The sequence below is a fragment of the Geotrypetes seraphini genome, chromosome 4 (genome assembly GCF_902459505.1).
Source record: "Geotrypetes seraphini chromosome 4, aGeoSer1.1, whole genome shotgun sequence".
NCBI lineage: Eukaryota > Metazoa > Chordata > Amphibia > Gymnophiona > Dermophiidae > Geotrypetes > Geotrypetes seraphini.
This window is the reverse complement of record NC_047087.1, coordinates 167,688,260-167,710,837: the sequence shown is the minus strand read 5'-3', so window position 1 is coordinate 167,710,837 and position 22,578 is coordinate 167,688,260. Positions and strand designations below refer to the sequence as shown.

Genomic DNA, 22,578 nt, shown 5'->3' with positions numbered 1-22,578 from the left:
ATAATGTATGATAAAGAGAATAATTCCCTCCCCTTAACCCTTCCCCCCCTCCTTCTTTATACTATTTTCTTATCATGGGAAAATGAAATTCAAATATTGCAATATTCTGTTAATGGTCCCCAAATCTTCTTGAACTTATTCATATATCCTTTTTGTGTTGCAAATGCATGTTCCATCTTATATATATGGCAAACTGAGTTCCTCCAGAAATTATAGTTCAATCTGTCCCAATTTTTCCAATTATGTGTAATTTGCTGTACTGCTATTCCAGTCATTATAAATAAAAGTTTGTTGTTATTTGATGAGATTTGACTATGGGCTCTCATTGTAGTACCAAATAGAATTGTATCATATGTCAAGGCTACTGGATTTTCTAACATCCTATTTATTTGGGGCCAAATTGATTTCCAAAATGTTAATATGAATGGACAATAGAATAAAAGATGATCTAATGTCCCTGCTTCTAGATGACAATGCCAGCATCTATTAGACTTAGAGCTATCAATTCTATGTAAACGTGTAGGGGTCCATAGAGCTCTATGTAAAATAAAAAACCAAGTTTGTCTCATAGATGCTGACATTGTACATCTTATCCTCCAAGACCAAAGTCGTGGCCATTGAGATGCATTAATTTGATGCTTAATCTCAATGCTCCAAATATCTCTAAGACCATTTTTTTTTTTTTTTATGTATAAATCCAGATATTAATTTATACCACATTGCGGCCTGGTGTCCCATGGAATCTATCTGAAAACATAAGAATTCCATACTATGATAATTATTAAGATTTTTCCATTCAGAGAACCCTGTCTGAATGGCCTGCTTCAATTGCAACCATCTGAAATATTGTGATTTATTTAAACCAAATTTATTTTGCAATTGTGAAAACTCAAGCAGTTTACCTTTATATTACATCTTCTAAAATACGAATTCCAGCCATCATCCAATGTTTCCAGATAACTTTAAAACCGCCAACTTTGATCTTTGGGTTAAGCCATATTGTTTGAGTCGTTGATTTAGTTATTGGAATAGGAGTTAGATTACTTATATATCTTATAGTTTTCCAAGTATCCATTAATATTTTATGATCTTTATATAACCTTGGCATTTGAATACTTATCACATGACTCAGATGTAAAGGAAACATTAATCTCCATTCTAACCAGAACCAATCTGGTATATGTTCAATGGGTTCTGGGAGGATCCAATACATACCATGACGCATAATATAGGCTTGATGGTACCTATAAAAATTTGGAAAATTTACCCCTCCCTCCTCAATTGGTCTTTGTAAAGATACTAGAGCAATTCTGGGGGTTTTTCCAAGCCAAATAAATTTTGTTATATTTTATCCAATTTTTTGTAAAAAGACCCCTGGAAAAAAATTGGTATCATACCCATTTGATAACAAACTATTGGTAAAATCATCATTTTTACAGTTTGCACTCTCCCCCACCAAGATATGCACAAAGGATTCCATTGCTCACATATTTCTGACACTTTTTGTAATAAATTTTTTTCATTGATTATCATAGTTTCTTCTATAGTTTTTGTAATCCAAATTCCTAAGTATTTTAATCCTTCCTCTTTCCAAATAAAAGAAAATGAGTCAAATAAACTTTTTGTACAATGTACGTTGAGTACTTCTGATTTATTCCAGTTTATTTTATATCCTGAAAATTTTCCAAATCTTTCAATCAGTTCGAGTAGCTTTGGAATGGTTGTTTCCGGATTTCTCAAATAAAGTAATATATCATCCGCATATGCTGATAATTTATATTCTCTATCTGAATGTGGAATACCCTGTATCTCCTTTATCTGTTCTATAGCTAATAACAAGGGTTCTAAAACGATATCAAAAAGCAAAGGAGATAGTGGGCATCCTTGTCTAACCCCTCTTTGTAGAATAAATTTTTCTGAAAAATCATTATTAATATATAATCTAGCAACAGGGGAGTTATACAATGCCTTTATTATTTGTATAAAACCGGATCCTATACCAAACCATTCCATTGTCTGAAACATGAAGGACCATTCCACTCTATCAAAAGCTTTTTCCGCATCTAATGAAATAGAGAATGCTGGGTCATTGATGGATTTTGTCAAATATAACATGTGATGTGCCAATCTAGTATTATGAGACGAATGTCTTTGAGCAACAAAACCTGTTTGATGCATATCAATAATGAAAGGGAGAGCTTTAGCCAATCTTAATGCTATTGCCTTAGTTAAAATTTTTCCATCCACATTTATTAAAGAAATAGGTCTATAGTTTGATACCAAAGTAGGATCTTTATTTGGCTTAGGTAAAACTATAGTTATTGATTCAGCCATAGTACCTGTAATATAACCTTTATTTAGTTGTTTCTGATATAATTTTAATAAATAGGGCATTATGATGTTTTGGAATGATTTATAAAACTCTACTGTATAACCATCTCCACCTGGAGCGGATCCAACTCTGAGGGACTTCAATGCTGTACCTAACTCTTTTAAGGATATTGGTTCTTCTAAACTTCGTTTTATATGTTCAGGAATCTTTGGTCCATTTATTAACTTTAAAAATTCTATACCATCTTTTTCCTTTTCTGAATAGGGCTCGGAAGAATACAAATCTTTATAGAATTTTAAAAATTGTTTTATTATGGGATTAGTTTGAGATAACATTTCTTTATTTTCATTTTGAATTGAAATTATTTTTGTTTTTTTCCTTTTTGCTTTGAGATAATTTGCAAGCAATCTTCCCGCCTTATTCGAATTTCCATAATACAGAGCTTGTTGTACAAATAAATCTTTTCTAATGATTTTTGAAGAAATTTCATTATATTTACCTTTAGCTTTTAACAATTCTTGTTGTGTCAAATAATCCCATTTTTTCAATTAATTTTGATTCTAGAGACTTTATTAATTTTTCTAATTCTATAAATTGTTGTTTTTCTTTTTTTATTTTCATTGCTGAATAAGAAATAATTTGTCCTCTAATATATGCTTTAAACGCATCCCATAAAGTCTCTATGGAAATTTCTTCTGTATCATTAATTTGAAAATATTCTTCTATTTTTTTTATAAGATTTGTACAAAAGTCATTATCTGCAAGCAATGTATTATTCAATTTCCATATAGGTCTGTTTATATTTTGATCTATTATTTTAATTTCAATCCACACTCCACCATGATCAGATAATACAATTGGATCAATGACAGCCTGTGTGACTTGATGTACTAACTGATTAGAAACAAAAATATAATCTATTCTAGAAAAAGAATTATGGACTTGTGAACAAAACGAAAATTCCCGACCATCAAAATGAAGTATACGCCAAATATCCTTTAAATCACAAGATTGCACCAAATTGTCAAGACCTAATGATTTTATAAATCTTCTCGGGCTTTTATCTATCAATGGATCCATCACAGCATTGAAATCTCCTGCCACTATTAAATTTGAAGTAGCCAGTGGAAGAATCAACTGTTGCAGAGTTTTAAAAAATTCATTTTGATTTGAATTAGGGGCATATATATTGAAAAGCGTCATGGTGGTATTTCCCATGTCCATTTCTATATATATCCATCTTCCTAAAAAGGATCAGCTGCCTTAAACTTAAATGAAGCGGAACATTTTTTATTTATTAATATTGCAACTCCAGCTTTTTTTCCTATTGCTGCAGAAAAGTAACATTGCTTGACCCAATCACCTTTTAGCTTTATGGATTCATTATTTGATAAATGGGTCTCTTGTATGCAGCATATATCAGCGTTTTGCCTTTTCAAAAATAATAATGCCTTTTTTCTTTTAATCGGGTGATTTAGACCATTAACATTTAAAGAGATTATTTTAAGATCCATTTAATTTTAATGTAATATGTATTATAACAATCCCATCTGCAATGTTTTTTATGAACTTCATTTTCCCATAAATAAGATAGTTTGAGGAATTATCTATTTTACCCCTACCCTTAAAATTTAATACCCTCCCATTCCCTCCCTTCCCACCCCATTTGTATACGATCACTTGGAAACACAACATAGATCAGGTTTAACATTACTCCATTACAAGCTAAAAAATAAATTATAGTTTTATACTTATTACTCCATGCTAATAACATAGTATAATATATCCTTATACTAATATTTGTTATATTTATTTTCTCTTTATATTCATTTTCAGAAATATATATATATATATCTTTTTTTTTTTCCCCTTATAATTCTTACCTTTCTTTATTTTACAAAAAATTACTCAAAAACAGAATAGAGCAAAGAAATGATTCTAATCTATAGGATTTTAACAGAGTTTCATATAATTCAATCAAGTCTGACTAAAAGCTTAGTTCCTAAGAACTTAAAGGCATTACTAAAAACTTAAAAGCCTAGAAAGTGTTTATTACATATTTATTATTATTCTGGATTCCTAAAATTGCAATATATCAATTGTCAGGTTAGTCAAAGTATCCATTAACCCATTTTTAAGTAAATAAATAAATTCAGTTTAAGTATATAGTGAAAGTCATTGGTAAATAAATATCCAATAAAGCAATGTTACTTACCGTAACAGTTGTTATCCAGGGACAGCAGGCAGCTATTCTCACTAGTGGGTGATGTCATCCGACAGAGCCCCGATACGGACATCTTGCAAGCATGTCTTGCTTGAAGAAACTCAGAAGTTTCGAGATGCCCGCACCGCGCATGCGCCAGTGCCTTCCCGCCCGATGTACCGGGCGTGTCTCCTCAGTTCAGGTAGCTAGCCTGAGAAGCCAACCCAGGGGAGGTGGGTGGGACGTGAGAATAGCTGCCTGCTGTCCCTGGATAACAACTGTTACGGTAAGTAACATTGCTTTATCCCAGGACAAGCAGGCAGGTATTCTCACTAGTGGGTGACCTCCAAGCTAACCCCAATGGGATGGTGGGAGAGTTGGCAACTTAAGAGAACAAATTTTGTAACACTGTTTGGCCAAACTGTCCATCCCGTCTGGAGAAAGTATCCAGACAATAATGAGAGGTGAATGTATGAACCGAGGACCAAGTGGCAGCCTTACATATCTCCTCAATCGGTGTTGATCTGAGGAAGGCTACAGAGGCTGCCATTGCTCTGACCTTATGGGCCGTGACCTTACAGGGAAGGGATAATCCAGCCTGGGCATAGCAGGAAGAGATGCAAGCCGCCATCCAGTTAGAGATGGTGTGCTTCGATACAGGTCGTCCCAACTTGTTTGGATCAAAGGAGACGAAAAGTTGAGGAGCAATTCTGTGTGGCTTTGTGCGATCCAAGTAGAAAGCTAGAGCACGTTTGCAATCCAGAGTGTGCAAAGCAGATTCCCCAGGATGAGAATGAGGCTTTGGAAAGAACACTGGAATCACGATGGATTGGTTGATGTGAAATTCAGAGACCACCTTAGGCAAGAATTTTGGATGAGTACGAAGGACCACCTTGTCATGATGGAATACAGTGAACGGTGGATCCGCCACTAGGGCCTGAAGCTCACTGACCCGGCGAGCTGACATGAGGGCCACCAGAAAAACCACCTTCCAGGTGAGATACTTAAGTGGAGCCTTGTTGAGAGGTTCAAACGGAGGCTTCATAAGATGAGACAGGACAACATTGAGATCCCAAACCACAGGAGGAGGTTTGATAGGAGGGTTGACATGGAAAAGTCCTTTCATAAATCTGGAAACCACAGGATGAGCAGACAAAGGTTTCCCCTGCAGAGGCTGATGGAAAGCCGCAATAGCACTCAGGTGGACTCGTATAGAGGTAGACTTGAGACCAGACTGAGACAGGTGTAGAAGATAGTCCAATACAGAAGATAGGGAAGCTCGCTGAGGTTCCGTGGCATTGGAAATACACCAGGAAGAGAATCTAGTCCATTTTTGGGAATAGCATTGTCGAGTAGCAGGCTTCCTGGAAGCCTCCAAGACCTCCCTCACTGCTTGGGAGAACTGGTGAGGAGTTATGTTGAAAGGAACCAAGCTGTCAGGTGGAGAGACTGCAGGTTGGGATGAAGTAGTGAACCTTGATGTTGAGTAAGTAGTGAAGGAAACACTGGAAGAAGTACTGGCTCCCTGCTGCACAGTTGAAGTAGAAGGGAGTACCACGGTTGTCTGGGCCACCAAGGAGCAATCAGAATCATGGTGGCATGGTCTGATCTCAACTTGACCAGAGTCTTCTGAATGAGAGGAAAGGGAGGAAACGCATATAGGAAGCGATTCCCCCACTCCAGTAGAAAGGCGTCTGCCTCGAGGCGGAGAGGAGTGTAGATCCTGGAGCAAAACTGAGGCAGTTTGAAGTTGTGGGGGGCTGCGAAGAGGTCTATCTGAGGGATTCCCCACTGAGCAAAGATCTGATGAAGGGGTTTGGAATGGAGCGTCCATTCGTGAGGCTGGAGAAGACGACTCAAATTGTCTGCTAAGATGTTGTCTTTCCCCTGAATGTAAACAGCTCTGAGGAAGGTGTTGTGACGAACCGCCCAATCCCAGACTCGAAGAGCTTCCTGGCAAAGAGGGGCCGAGCCCGTGCCCCCTTGTTTGTTGACGTAATACATGGCGACCTGATTGTCTGTGCGAATAAGGACCACCATGTCGTGAAGCAGATGCTGAAAAGCTTGGAGAGCATTGAAGATGGCTCTGAGCTCCAGAAGATTGATTTGATGGAGTCGTTCCGCACTGGTCCAGAACCCCTGAGTGCGAAGACCATCCAGATGAGCCCCCCATGCATAGTTCGATGAATCGGTCGTGAGAACTTTCTGGTGGGGAGGAGAGTGAAACAGCAAACCTCTGGATAGATTCGAAGAGGTCATCCACCAGAGAAGAGACTGCCGTAGAGCAGGAGTGACTACAATGTGACGGGACAACGGGTCGGACACCTGAGTCCACTGAGATGCCAGGGTCCATTGAGGAATTCTGAGATGTAGTCTGGCAAAAGGCGTCACATGAACTGTAGATGCCATGTGGCCCAAGAGGACCATCATGTGTCTCGCCGAGATGGACGGGCGAGAAGACACCGACTGGCAGAGTAGAAGGAGAGCATCCATGCGTTGAGGAGGAAGGAATGCTCGAAGTTGAATGGTATCCAGAACAGCCCCGATAAAGGGGAGAGACTGGGTGGGCTGAAGATGTGACTTGGGGAAGTTGATCTCGAAGCCCAAACTCTGTAGGAAACAAATTGTAGTCAAGGTCGCCGAAATGACCTCTGGAGCCGACGGTGCCTTGATGAGCCAGTCGTCGAGGTATGGAAACACCTGAAGACCCATGCTCCGGAGTGCAGCGGCCACTACCACCAGACACTTTGTGAAGACTCTGGGAGATGAGGACAGGCCGAATGGAAGCACTCGATACTGCAGATGAAGATGTCCCACCCGAAATCTGAGAAACTTGCGGGAGGCCGGATGAATCGGGATGTGAGTGTAGACCTCCTTGAGGTCCAGGGAGCATAACCAATCGTTCTGCTCGAGGAGGGGATAGAGAGAAGCAAGGGTCAGCATGCGGAACCGCTCCTTGACCAAAAACTTGTTGAGGACTCGAAGGTCCAAAATGGGACGCAGATCGCCCGTCTTCTTCGGAACCAAGAAGTACCGGGAGTAGAACCCCCGGTTTTGCTGATCTAACGGCACCGGTTCGACGGCTCGAAGCCGAAGAAGAGCCTGCGCCTCCTGTAGAAGAAGAGCGGTCTGCGTCGAGTTGGAAGGATACTCTCTTGGCGGATGGTCCGGGGGGACCCGTTGGAAATGAAGAGAGTATCCCTCTCTTACGATGGTAAGGACCCAGAGGTCCGTGGTGATTGTCTCCCATCGATGACAAAAATGGTGGAGACGACCCCGATGGGAAAAACGGGAGGAGACAGAACGAAGTCGGTTATGCTCCCTGGAAGAGAGTCAAAAAGGCTGAGTAGCCTTGGGTGCAGCCGGCATCTGAGGCTTCTGTTGAGGCTTTTGAGGAGGCTGTCTCTTTGCAGGCTGTCTCGCAGGAGGAGTCTGTCTTGGCTGATAACGCCGCTGGTAAATCAGAGGCGGCCTAGAGGGACGAGACTGCTGAGGCTTAGGCTTAGGCCGCAGAATAAACTGGAAGGACTTCTCATGGTCCGAAAGCTTTTTAGTAACAGTCTCGATAGACTCATCGAACAGATCAGCCCCCGCACAAGGCACATTAGCAAGTCTGTCTTGAAGGTTCGGATCCATATCAATGGTACGAAGCCATGCCAGGCGACGCATGGCGACCGAACAGGCCGCAGCACGTGCCGAGAGTTCGAAGGCATCGTAGGAGGATTGCATTAGCTGCAGGCGTAACTGAGAAAGGGTCGCCACCACCTCTTCAAATTCGAATCGAGCTTGAGCATCGATAAAGGGGATAAACTTGCGGAGCACCGGCAAGAAAAAATCCAAATATGAAGAGAATAAAAAATTATAATTGAGCACTCGAGTCGCCATCATCGAATTCTGGTAGATACGTCTACCAAATTTATCCATCGTCCTCCCTTCACGGCCCGGAGGTACTGAGGCGTAAACCTGGGAGGGATGAGATCGTTTGAGGGAGGACTCGACCAAAAGTGACTGATGGGAAAGTTGCGCCCCCTCAAACCCCTTGTGGTGGACGATGCGGTATCGAGCATCCAATTTACTGGGAACTGCCGGGATGGAATACGGTGTCTCAAAACAACGCATGAAAGTCTGGTCAAGCAGTTTATGCAGAGGAAGGCGAAGCGTCTCCGCAGGAGGGTGAGGCAAATGCATGGTGTCCAGATACTCCTTAGAATATCGAGAACCAGTGTCCAACGTCACATCCAAATCATCCGCCATTTGTCGAAGGAAGGATGAAAAAGAGAGTTGGTCCGCCAGCGCCGGCCGGCGAGACGGACTAGAAGAAGTGGAAGCCTCCGGATCCAGAGAGAGCTGAGAGCGGCAAGGAGAATAGGAGGTAGATGGTTCCTCATACTCCGGTCCCTCAGGCGGGGATAAATCTGACGAGGAGTATCCCATACGCTGGATCTTCTTTTGCGGGGACACCTCCGAATGACGTGAAGAGTGTCGAGATGAGTGTCGAGATCGATGCCCCTCCCAGTGACGGGATGGGGAGCGAGATCTTCTGTGCATCGTACGATCCCCCGAAGCCTCCAAGGAATGGATGGGACTCGATGCAGTGGATCGCAGAGGTGGTAAGGATGCGGACTCACGCAGTGCCACCCAGGTCTGGTATGGAGTGCGGAAGAACTCTTCCTGCGATGCAGTATGCCCAGGACTTCGACTATCAGGGGCTGACACAGCACTCTGCTGTCGAGGGGGCGTGATGGGCTCCAAAGGTGGCATATTACTAAATGAAGCCTGCCTGGAAGCACCCGCCGCCCTCCGCCGATCCTCCTCGTCGAGCAGAGAGATCGTACGACGAGGAGGAGGGGGAGGGGGCGGATCGCCCCCCGGGGCCGAGACCGGAAGGTCACCCTGAATGGAGGCGATAAGCCGGGGTCCCATAGACTGCATAAGCTCAACAAACTGAGCTTCCAGCAGGGATCGCAGCGAAGCCGATATGGAGGGATCCGCACCGAAAGGGGGTCCTCCAGCACGGTCTTCGCGCTCCTTTGTGGCCAAGTGCTTCTGCTTGCTAGCTTTAGGCACTTTGATGACCACCGGAGGAACAGTGGAAGGCGGTACCTGGGCCGAGGAGACGGGGACAGGCACCGATGCTGAACCGGAAGCAGAAGTCGGAGTGAACGATGCCGGCTTCACGATGCCCGATGCAGGGGTGGTCGATGCAGGCTTCGAACGAACTGGCGAAACCGCAGTGGAAGTTGAAGCAGACGGCTCTTTGGAAGACTCCATCTTAAACATCGACTCCCAAAGTAAGCAGCGCCGTTTGAACGATCGCGCAGTGAGCGTGGAACAAGGCCGGCACGATTTCGGAACGTGGTCTGGACCAAGACACTGAAGACAGCGTCGATGCGGGTCCGTCAACGAAATCGCACGCTGGCACTTGCTGCACTTTTTAAAACCGGTGATTGGCCGGGACATAGGCCGGAAAAACGTCGCCGCTAGGTCGAAGGCGCTCGGCCTAAGCCACGAGGCCGGCCCGGCCGAACCGCCGGAAGAAATAATTTTAACTTATTTTTTTTTTTTTTATAAAAATACAACTTAAAATTGAAATAAATCAAAGAATACAACAAAACGCGGTAGTAAAGAAGGCAAATATACTGAAATTCAGTCAGCGCAGAATGAAGTGAAACTTCTCAGCTCCGCGGAAAGAAAAGAACTGAGGAGACACGCCCGGTACATCAGGCGGGAAGGCACTGGCGCATGCGCGGTGCGGGCATCTCGAAACTTCTGAGTTTCTTCAAGCAAGACATGCTTGCAAGATGTCCGTATCGGGGCTCTGTCGGATGACATCACCCACTAGTGAGAATACCTGCCTGCTTGTCCTGGGATAAAATGCAATATCTTTCTTTCAAAATTATATGTGTAAAGTATGAGAAGGATGAGAATAAAATAGATGAGAAAAAGATATAGAAGAAATACAACATTTGAAGATAATTTTTTTTTTTTTTTTTAAAGTACTTCTATAATAAACTTAACGTTCTTCACTATCTTTGTCAGGGAACATGCCAAGAATGCATAACAGTTAGCTCAGTGTATCAGCTGGGAATGGTTACAAGCTTGTTTGCACATATGGCAAACATAAAGGAAGGGCTCAGCTGTTCTCCTCCAACTGGGTGGGAATTAACTTTCTGCTTCTTTTACTAATATAATTGTAGTCATTATGTTCCACATCTTAGCGTCTGGGTCTTCCGGGATATTCATAGGAGCAGGGCAGATTCAGTTTGTAATTTACTCATGTGTTGGTAGCCTTCTATTCAGGATTTTTGTGTTTTTTTTTTTTTAATGAGACACTTCCCAATCGACCACAAGTTTTCACGCAGGTTGCACTACTGTTTGTACTTCCTGTTGACACGCAGATCCCTTCCTCTACTCAGCAACTCAGCAAACATAGTATCTCTAGTGTTCCACCTTTCTACATTTCTCTCCATGAGCATATAATCCATGCTGCAATTCTCCAGGTAGATCAATGTTCTTTTTTTTTTTTTTTTTTCCTCCACAACATTCTGTTACTGACATGTTTGCATTCTTTTCAAGTTGTTCCATTTTCCTGTTATTTGCTTTTTAAAAAAAATTTCTAGCATTCTAAACGGTTTTTACAGTTTTTTAATGTTTAGATTATTTTGTATATAATAAATCAAAGTGAAAAGTTATTAATGTCTTCTTGTTATATTAAATACTTTAAAATATTCCCAAAGTTTCTTTTTAAGATGTCATTGGTTGTTCAAATGTTTCAAGGTATTCTGCTAGTTTTTTAGAATCATTAAAATTTTGTGTTTTATTTCCTAATGTTACCTTCATCACCGCTGGGTAGAGTAATCCATATCTTGCCCCTAGTGCTCGTAGTTGAGGTCTTAAATCAAGGAGTTGTTTTCTTTTTTGAGCAGTTTCTCTAGCAAAGTCTGGCACAATATGTATCCGTGCATCTTGACATCTTAGGTTTTTATTTGCTTTAGCTAGCTGGCATATTTCAACTACATGTTGATATCTTAGTAGTTTAAAAATAAAAGTTCTTGGACCTTTTTGTGTGGTTGTTTTCTGTCCCGGTATTCTGTGTGCCCTCTCTATTTCAAGAGGCACCTTGGATTTTATAGGCAGTATCTTTGGGAGGAATTGTTCTAAGAAATTGATAGGATCATTTTTTTCCACTCCTTCCGGCATCCTAATAATTCTTAAATTATTTCTTTTTTCTCTATTCACACAGTCTTCCAGATCTTTCTTTAATATTTCCATTTCTTTCCAGGCTTGTTTGTTTTGTATAACCTCAGTATGTACTTCCTCTGCTCTTTCCTCTAAGTGTGTCATTTTGTTGTCAATTAGATCAACTCTTTTTGTTAATATAGCAACATCATCTATTGCTTTTTGTAGTTGTTTTTTGATCTCCAGTACTATATCCTTTATCTGTTTTATTTCTGCCATCATATCTTGATCTTCTGCAGGCAGTGGTACTCTTGATGGTGTCCCTGGTTCTGGCTTTGATCTTTTGTTACTGCTGGTTCCTGATCCTCCGGTTCCTGCATCGTTTTTATTTTGTTTGTTTGATGACATTTTCTTCTTATCAATCTTTTTTCCAAATAAAATTGAATTTTTGGAGTTTTAAATTTGAAATAGTAGCTTGTTTAGCCTGGAGCACAGCTCTTAACCGACCATTTCCTTGTGTGTCCAAGTTCTAGAATCAGTGGAATCTAATATCTGTATTCATTATGAAGCCTTGATTCTGAGGAAGTTTGAATTTCTATTAAAAAAACTGCTGTAATCCATTCAGAAAACAGAATCACAGCAATATTAAAGATCTACGCCCAACTGATCTTCCTGCAGCTGATCATCTAAAAGCTATCACAAAGCACGAGTTTAAACCAGGCCAAAAGCTTTGCCCAAGATGCAGGCAAGACTTGTGTGTCAAACTGCAAGATCTAAGTAGCCCTAAGTCTGATTCTGACAGTGATGACTCTACCAATTCATCTAAAAACCTCGATGGCAGCTTTTCACCACTAGGAATCTCTCCTCTAAAGATTCAACGGATTAGCAAGCAAAATTCAGGCAATGGATCAATAACTGATAAATATGTGGTCTCAGCATATAATATACTTGTCATGATCTTCGTGACCAGTGGCAGTGGGTATATGAAACTGCATGGATACAGGGAAGGGGATCATAAAACAGTAACAATCTGAACTTAACTGTGAAACTTCGTGTACCTTGTTCATTTGCATACAACATGGTTTGTGTTAAACATGCCTCTTTTCAATATTAAACATTTGTGCGCATATACAACTAATGCTTAACTTTGAAGCTTTAATTCTCATCAAAGAAAGGTCGGGTCCAAGATGAACAGGATAGCTTCTGTAGGAAAAACATGCTCTTTCAAATGATATCAAAAAAACAACAAAAAACCCCTACACGTTAGATATATTTGAATCTGAAAAATAGTGAAAATTTGCATAAACGCATAACGCCATATTTTTTGACTGGTCATATCTTCAGCTTCAATTCAGTGTAAAGGCTTGTATTGCAAATCTTGGAAGTACCTCAAATTGTACCCTCAACTGATTTACCTACCAGCAGCAGTATGGAGCCAAACTTTGCCAACATTTTCATTCGAGAATTTTTTTGCCTACTTTGCTGACCTGTAGAAATGGAAGCACATTTGCAAAAGATTTCAAACTTGGCACAGAAAATTGCCCTAAGGTGTTGTACCAAACTGCAAAATTTCAGACTCCTAGGTAGTTTCCTTCTGCCAAAGTGCTTAAACTAAGTTGAAATTTTAGGTCACACGAGGCATGGGATCAATTGCTTTTGTTCAACCAAATTGAGATAGATCCAAAAATTTTGCAGAGTTTCTTTTGAGACCCTAGACCAGGGGTCTCCAAAGTCCCTCCTTGAGGGCCGAATCCAGTCGGGTTTACAGGATTTCCCCAATGAATATGCATGAGATCTATGTGCATGCATTGCTTTCAATGCATAATCATTGGGGAATTCCTGAAAACCCGATTGGATTTGGAGGGACTTTGGAGACCCCTGCCCTAGACAACACCCCTGTAAAATTTGGTTGGATTTCAAAGGGGGGGTGGTTGAGCGTTGGCTCCTGGTCCACTTGACATGGCCCATACTTAACTTCTAAGCTCTACAATCTCTCTCTCCCTGAGAAAACCCTTTTCTTGTTCCAGGCGTTAATTTAAAGCAGACTCATAACCTACTATTCACATTTCTTTATCTACCATTTTCAAGCAACATTACAGAAACAGCTTATTACCAGAGTGGGTCCGCATGTGTCTCTTCAGCTTATAGGTATCTCTGCTGGCATAGCTGCACAGACTGCACTGGAACGGACGCTCCCCTGTGTGAGAGCGAATGTGGCGTTTCAACTTGCTGACCTAAGAAACAATGTTAACTGCAGTCAATAAATGTAAAAAGCCAAAATATCTAATCACCAGTACCCAGTTACCCTGGAAGAAAATATAAAAATAAATTTTATATTTTCAAAATCATATCAACTTTTTCATATAACAACTATTCAGTGATTATGCAAATAATTAGTAATTTTTAAGCTAGCAGTTTGGAAAATATAACATATTCAAGTTTATTAAATGAGATTATGTACTTACCCTGGTAAGCTCTTTTCCAGTAGACTGATGAGACATTCTAGACCATAGGGTTATTTCCCTTTACACAATGGGCTGCATAAGAGAATTATAAGTTTTTCACTCTGCCTCTAGGGTACATCACAGGCTAGCTTAGCTACTCCCATCAGTCCGTACCTAAGCATACAGAGGTACTACCATCTGTGACGTAGAGGCACCTGCAAGACAGGCTAAACGTGTTCTGCTCAAAACAAATAAACAGTACTATTAACAGTCAACATAGGCTTCAAAGAAGCTCAGGAACTACTCTCATAACATGAAGAACATAATCGCAAAACTCTCCCTAGCTCCAAAGGGCTGACCAGTCTCCACAAAACAGATAGGAGAAGCATAGGGAGACAGACATCTGACCTGAACTCTGAAATCTGCCAGCAGGCACAGCAAAGACAGGGCGGGTGTCTAGAATGTCTCGCCTATCTACTGGAAAAGAGCTTACCCGAGTAATCTTCTTTTCCAGTGCAATAGGTGAGAGAGACATTCTAGAACAGTGTCTCGCAAACTTTCTGGCCGGTGGCACACTATAAATCCAGTGCCCCGGCCTGAAGGCACCCGGAAGTGCACGGAGGCCAATCTGGCTGCGATCTGCTTCAGTGGAGGGATCCTGGTGGTGCGGGGAGAGAAGATATGCCGGCCAGGAAGAGTCATCTGCGCCGGCTAACTTCCTAAAGGACATGCCTCTTGCTGCAAGAGGTACGTCCTGAAGGCAAGTCAGCCAGCATGGACGATTCTCCTCCTCGCCAGTGTGTCGCGGCACACATGACATCTCAGAAGGCACACAGTTTGCGATATACTGTTCTAAACCATAGGGTTGTACAAAAGCAGGCCCCCAACTAGTCAGGGTGGGCTTGCTGCACCGGCCTTCAAGACTGAGAACTCGAAAGACGAGTTCTGACAGGAAGCACCATCCACTCTGTAAAATCTGGCAAATGTAAGAAGGGACAACCACATCAGCCGCCCTGCAAAACTCCTCAGGAGGAAAAGCTCTAGCTTCGGACCATGAAGAAGCCATACTCCAGGTAAAATGCGCTCGAACAGGGAACTCTTTCCATGCAAGAATGTAGGTGTATGAAATGTCTCTACGGCTCCACCACGCTTCAACAAACAAGTCAGCACAAACAGAGGGCCAGAAATACGAAACTTGTTAGTGCCCTCCAGAGAATGCAGAAGCATCCTGAACATGCCAAGTTTCCTCAGAAGCCAATCCTGATGTTTAGAACTCATAGACTGAAACACAGGCAAACACACTTCCTGAATGTCAGGGAAAGCTGAAAGCATAGTTTGCAAAAAGGAAGAAACTACTGTCCATAGAGAAACTCGTATCTACAAAATACGGGCAGAAATGATGGCAATCAGAAAACAGTTGTGAGAGCTAAGTCCAAGAGAAATGCATCCAGAAGCGGTTCAAAAGGAGCTCTGGCAAGGCCTGACAGCACCACGTCAAGGTCCCAGACCAGGAACAGATGCTTAATGGGTGGCCAAACTGAACAGCCCCTTTCACACACAAGCAATAACCAGATGCGACGTTAATTAGAACCGACTATCTCAAGATGGAAAACAGGACAGGCCGATCACCAGGGCACACAGAGCCGCCACCGTGAGGACTTTATCCAGACCAGCTCAGAGAAAAGGAAGGATCTGTGACCTGGAAACATAGAAACATGATGGCAGATAAAGGCCAAATGGCCCATCTGCAGTAACCATTACCTCTTTCTCTCTCCAATAGATCCCAAGTGCCTATCCCAGGCCCTTTTGAATTCAGACACAGTCTGTCTCCACCACCTCTTCCTGGAGTCTGTTCCACACATCTACCACCTTTTCTGTTAAAAAGTATTTCCTCAGATTACTTCGGAGCCTATCACCTCTTCATCCATGCCCTCTCATTGCAGTTTCCTTTCAAATGAAAGAGACTCGACTCATGCACATTTATATTATGTAGGTATTTAAACGTCTCTATCATATCTCCCCTCTCCCACCTTTCCTCCAAAGTATACAGATTGAGATCTTTAAGTCTGTCCCCATATGCCTTATCACGAAGACCACACACCATTTTAGTAGCCTTCCTCTGGACCGACTCCATCCTTTTTATATCTTTTTGAAGGTGCGGCCCCCAGAATTGTATACAATATTCTAAATGAGGTCTCACCAAAGTCTTATACAGGGGCATTATTACCTCCTTTTTCCAACTGGCCATACCTCTCCCTATGCAACCTAGCATCCTTCTAGCTTTCAGTCACCTTTTCAACCTGTTTGGCTACCTTAAGATCATCACATACAATCACACCCAAGTCCCACTCTTCTGTCGTGCACATAAGTTCTTCACCCCCTAAACTAAGCCATATTCTCGGGTTTTTGCAGCTCAAATGCATGACCTTGGATTTCTTAGCATTAAATTTTAGCTTCCAAATTTCAGACCATTCTTCAAGCTTCGCCAGGTCTTTCTTCATGTTATTCGCACCATCTGGCGTGTCTACTCTTTTGCAGATTTTGGTATCATCCGCAAAGAAGCAAATCTTGCCCGACAACCCTTTAGCAATATCGTTTATAAAAATGTTAAAAAGAATAGGCCCAAGAACAGAACCTTGAAGCACACTGGTAACATCCCTTTCCTCATAGTGATATCCATTGATCACTACCCTCCTGTTGCCTTCCACTCAACCAGTTCTTGACCCAGCCCGTCACTTTGGGACTCATCCCGAGGGCACTCAGTTTATTTATTAGACATCTGTGGAACACAGTCAAAGGCTTTGCTAAAATCTAAATACACCACATCTAGTGCACATCCTCTATCCAATTCTCTGGTCACCCAGTCAAAGAGCCTAGTCACCTCAAAGGAGAAAAGTTTCCCACATCTTAACATAGGCAGACACTTTGGATGACTTCTTAGATTTGAGCAGTGGATCAAACACATGCTCCGAATTTCCTGTATTATCTAAGGCTGTGTGCTCAAGAGCCAAGCCGAAAGAGCAAAGCGACCCTGAACTTCCATGACAACTGGGCCTGAGTGAGAAGGATCGGGTAGACGCTCAGACGCAATCCACGCTGAACCCGCAAATGCAGCAGAGCTGCACACCACAGTCTTTGAGGCCAGTCTGGAGCTACTAGATCGCAGCCTTGATGACTCTCAAACCACCGAAGGACCTGGGCCTGGGTGGAAAGACATAACGAAGAACATCTGGATGTTATGGCTGTACTCGAGCCCCTCGCTTCTGGGCTCAAATCTGTGGCTGGACAAGCATGGCCCTTTTTTCCCCCCAGCTGTCTCTGAGCCTTGGGCAAGTATGCATGATCTGCTGCCGTATCAAACAGCACCCCCAGAAATCCAGCGACTGTGTGGGCGACAGATGTCTTTTGCTGAAGATGAAGCTGACAATCCAGCCCAGGTCCTCCAGAACCCGGAATACCTGTTCCACCGTGGCACGCCCCACTGGTCCATTGCCCATAGCAGTCCGCTCCTGCGGCGGCCCTTAGGTCAAAGATCAGTGCCCTAAGACTAGCCTTACATGCATACGTTCTAGTTCAGCAGGAACTTGTCTAACTTTGTCTTGAATCCCTGGAGTATCTGTCTGAGCCCGAAAGGGTGCTTGATACTGGCTCATCGTTCGAATATGCAGGAAGTGCTGAACAGTAGCCTGGACTATGCGTGCTGTGTCCAGTCTCCTGGTAGGAGAAGCCACAAATCAATCTAACATGGGTTGGGAAAATTCCACCTTGTAGCCTGACCAAAGAAATTCCAAGACCTACTGGTCTGTAGCAATGTGCATCTAGGCCTGCAGGCGCTCCAAGATCCAACCTCCTAACCACAGAGGGGTCCTCAGCTAGAGAATGACACAGGGAAAAATTCTGTCCCCGTCACTGCCCCGTCCCCAGATCACGATTCCCTTCACCACCCCATCCCCATTGTCCCCTTCACTGCCCCGTCCCCGCAGCATCCATACAAGCCTCAGTACTGCAATATTTAGCTTATTCCTGCCTTATAAATCAAAGTTCTGGCTGCTGAACTAGAGAAAGAGATGTTCAGTTGGCAGGGCTTTGTTTATAAATTTTTATCAACACAACTAATATACTACTTTATCCTAAAGCAAAAAAAAAAAAGGAAATAAATATAAATTTTTTTTCTATCTTTGTCGTCTGGTTTCTGCTTTCCTCATCTTCTCATTCAATTCCTTCCATCCACTGTCTGTCTTCTCTCAGTCTCTTCCATTTGCTGTGTTACTGTGCCTCTCCCTTTACCCTCCCCATTGCTCTGGCACCCATCTTCCTCCCTCCGCTCCCCCCATAGTCTGGCATCTCTGTCTTCTCCATTTTCCTTCCAGCATCTTCTGCCCACTCTTGTCTTCCCCATTTCCCTTCCAGCGCCTTCTGCCCACTCTTGTCTTCCCCATTTCCCTTCCAGCGCCTTCTCCCCACTACCACCCTTCGCTCTCGCCACCTCACCGCCCTTCAGCACCCCCTTGCACAGTCCGAGAATCTCCCTCCCCCTTACCTTCACAGCGCGTTAGTAAAGTAAGTTAATCAAGCCGGCCAAGCCTGCCTGCCTGCAGTCGCAAGTGTGTGAGTGGAATCTTCTCCTCTGACGCAACAAGGAACGAGATAAGGTCAGGGAAGGCCCTAACATCAAAGGAAGACTAGCAGATTGGCTGACAGCACTTCAAATGTCCATAGAATGCGAAAGAACTGCGAAAGAGAACGAAACCACTTTGAATTAAAAATAATAAATTGGAGAAAGCAGAACTAACACACTGCACCTATATGCAGAAGAGAAAGACTGATGGGAGGAGCTAAGCTAGCCTCTGATGTACCCTAGAGTGAGTGAAACACTTACAATTCTCTTCTGCAGCCCATGTGGGTAAAGGGAAATAACTCTATGGTCTAGAACAGGGGTGCCCACACTTTTTTGGCTTGCGAGCTACTTTTAAAATGACCAAGTCAAAATGATCTACCAACAATAAAATTTTAAAAAAACACAAAGCACACTGTACACAGAGAAAATGTTAATTATATTTATATTTGAGGTTTTTTTTTTTTAAAAAAAGAGGTCAAGGCAGATGACTTTAAAATATGCAATGTCACCTCAGTAACAACTAAACAAAAACAGACAAATATGTCCCCTCCCCTGTTATTAAACTGCAATAGCGGTTTTTAGCACAGGGAGCTGTGCTGAATGCCTCATGCTCATAGCCTCCCTGTGCTAAAACCATTATTGCGGTTTAGTAAAAGGAGGCCACTGTACAAAATATAGTCAACATTGTAATATGCAAGGTATGTCTGCTAGGGCTGTTCCTAATATAAAGCCCATTGCTAGAGCAGATAGTGCCCAAGCTACTCTGTTTAATCCCCAAGGTAACCTTTTGCCTGCCATGACTCCTGTATCCAGCAGAGGGAGTGCTAATGCTAAACTGCAGGTTTCCCTTCCCCCACTTAGTCAGGGAAGAAAGTCAGGATATCCGGCACACCTGAGCGTTTGGGGCGTGGTCCACAACTTCTAAACCTTAGGTCTGCATGGCTAGAGGGAGAGAAGGAGAGCTGGAGGCAAGTGAAGCAGTCGCAAGGCTCAGGGCTGGGAGCTCTGCCTAGCTGTTCAGTTCCTGAATCCATGGAACTGGTTGAGGCTGGAGCAGAATCACCAGTAGGCCCTTTGGAAGAAGTCCAGGGTATGGAACTGTATTTGGAGCCGGAGCCAGTGACAGAGTTACCATCCAGCGTGCAGCCCATGGAAGTCAGCTAAGCCAAGGCAAGTGTTTAAAGCCTCTAAGCTGTGGATTATAAATATCCGGGTGTTTGCTGAATGGACTATTTTTGTTTGCATTGCAACTGTTAGTGGATTTCAAGTGTCCAGGTTTTCCTGGAAGGCCTATTGTTTGAGCAGGTCAGACTGTTTTTGTAGTCAAGGTGTGTGGGGTTAGCCTCACGTTACATGTGGTGGGATAGCGGGCCAATATCTGGCAAAAATTTCATCACGTGAGGTACACTACCTTGCCCAGCACTTCAGATGCTGGAAGAAATCAGTGTCGTAGCACTGGTTTAAGCTAAGTCTGCTTAGGAGGGAAATAAGGACTTGTGCTGCACCTATTTCCTAATCAGACTAAAGGATACAGATTTTGGAGTTTGTTTTTCCCTTTTTCTGTTTTTGGCTGTGTTTTTCTTTTGGAACTCTCTAGTGGGAGAGATTATAAGACTAATGAGTTTACCTCTTTTGAACATTACAAGACTTTCCTATTAATGGTCATTGCCTGACAAAGTTGAATTTCTTATTATTTTGTTTGGAGGACTGAAATTCAAGCTGAAGAGTGAAGCAACTATTTTGATTTTGAATATTGCACATTAAATCCAGTCCAGGTTTTGGTTTTCTTACTTACCTGTTTGCAGTGTGTTTTTCCTTTTTGTACTAATCCTGACTTATTTATCCTTGTGTCGCCAAGCCGCAGCACACAAGGACCAAAACTTCTGTGTCCCAGCGGCTCGGGACCCATTGCCCTGACCCCGCTGGTGACAACATATAAATTCTCACAACGGTCACATTTTGATCACTAAATTGAAAATAAAATCATTTTTCCTACTTTGTTGTCAGGTGATTTCATGAGTCTCTGGTTGCACTTCCTTCTGACTGTGCATCCAATATTTCTTCCCTTCTTTCTGTCTCCTGCATGCTTCCTCTCCTCCAGACCTCATTCCATTCCCAACCAACATCTCTCTGTCCCCATGAGTCTAACTTTTTCTTCCTCTCTCCCTGCCCCTGCCACCCGATACACTCCATTCCCTCCCCCAACTTTTTCTTTCTCCCTCCCCCCACTTTTTCTTCCTCTCTCCCTGCCTGCCCTCCACCCCTTTCTTTATCTCTCTGCCCCCTTCCTTCTTTCTTTCTCTCTCTCTCTCTCTCTGCCCCCCTTTTCTTTCTGTCTCTCCCTACTCTCTCTCCAAAGAAGGCAGCACTGTTAGTTGGTCATTGGAGGAACAGCAGCCTGTTTAGTTCCAGGAAGCATGAAGCTCTGTGTCTTTTTCTTTCTTTCTAACTGCCCCCCAAGCCACCGTCTTTCTTTCTCTCTGCTCCCCAAGCATTACCGCCTGCTCCCTCCACCCAACCACTGCTGCCGCCGATTTCTCACTGCTTCCCCACCGCCACAAAAGCCAGGCACGTGCAGCCACTGCACAAGCGCTGGGCCCACAAGTCTCCTCCCCCAACGTCAGTTCTGACTTTGGAGAGGCCAGGCAGCAGTTGGCTGGCCCAGAACTTCCTCTCCGACATCAGAATAGACGTCGGGGGATGAAGCATGTGGGCCCGGTGCTTTTGAGGGGGCTGCACGCGCCTGGCTTTTGCAGCATAGGGGAAGCAGGGAGAATGCAAAGGCAATGCGAGTCTATCGTGGAGCCCGGGAGGGGCTCTGCGATCGACTCGCATTACCCTGAGCACCCCTGGTCTAGAATGTCTTACCTATTGTACTGGAATGAAGTTTGGTTTTGCTTTTTAAACTCCAAACTTATTGCTACACTGTTTTCATTCTGCCTAACCACCCAGCCCAATGCATGTTTCATACATACATATGTACACATATAATAATAATAACTTTATTTTTTCTATACCGCCATAATCTTACGACTTCTAGGCGGTTTACAGTGAAGAGAGCTGGACAATCAGCGAATTACAGAATACAAATAGCGAAGATGTCACTGAACAGTCAGTGAATTACAGAATACAATTAGTAAAAATACACATATTTCTCAAAATTATCAGCATGGTGTTAATAGTTTTTTTTAAATGGTATCTGATTAGGAGATAAATCTATCGAACAGTGCTGTCTTAATTTCTTTCCGAAAAGCGCCGTAGGTAAACCTGGCTCTGTTGATGTGATTGCCTAGCCAGGTCTGCTGTTTACTAGCTTGAAACTTAAAACTTAAAAGGGAACTTAAAACCTAAACTTAAAACTTAAAATGGAACTTAAAACTTAAAAGTGAACAAATGTTTGCTTTGACTACATAAGGATAACACATATTGTTGTTAGGGGCCATCAACTGATGCTCAAGTCCTAGCGATTTAATGAATTGCGATACCCTATGCATAATTTTCAGAGAGAAACTCCTCAAAACATACAGAGCATTTTTAGAAGATTATTAAACAGAGAAACAGAGAAAATGATGGTCGATAAAGACCATCCCCTGAATTCTATATGCGGTGCTTTGAGTTGCCAATTAACATTGATAAAAACAAGTATTACTGTTAATTGGATTCAAATTAAATTTATGTGCGTTAGTTTAGACATTTTATCCGCCAAGGCAAAGATGTTACTTTCTATGATGGCCAAGTGCATAAACCCAATCTGGTAATCTTAAGTCATTAGGCCAGCCTTTAACTTTCTTTTCCTTAAATA

At 42.8% G+C, this 22,578-nt stretch overlaps 1 protein-coding gene across 4 annotated transcripts in view; it reads right to left on the bottom strand.

Annotated features, from left to right (window-relative positions):
* CTCF (CCCTC-binding factor) overlaps window positions 1-22,578 on the bottom strand; it is a 336,042-nt gene that overhangs the window by 191,812 nt on the left and 121,652 nt on the right. For all 4 annotated transcript variants that reach the window (XM_033940988.1, XM_033940989.1, XM_033940990.1 and 1 more), the window contains exon 5: window positions 13,828-13,948. In XM_033940988.1, coding sequence (XP_033796879.1) covers window positions 13,828-13,948 — 121 coding nt within the window. The remainder of the gene's footprint in view (window positions 1-13,827; window positions 13,949-22,578) is intronic.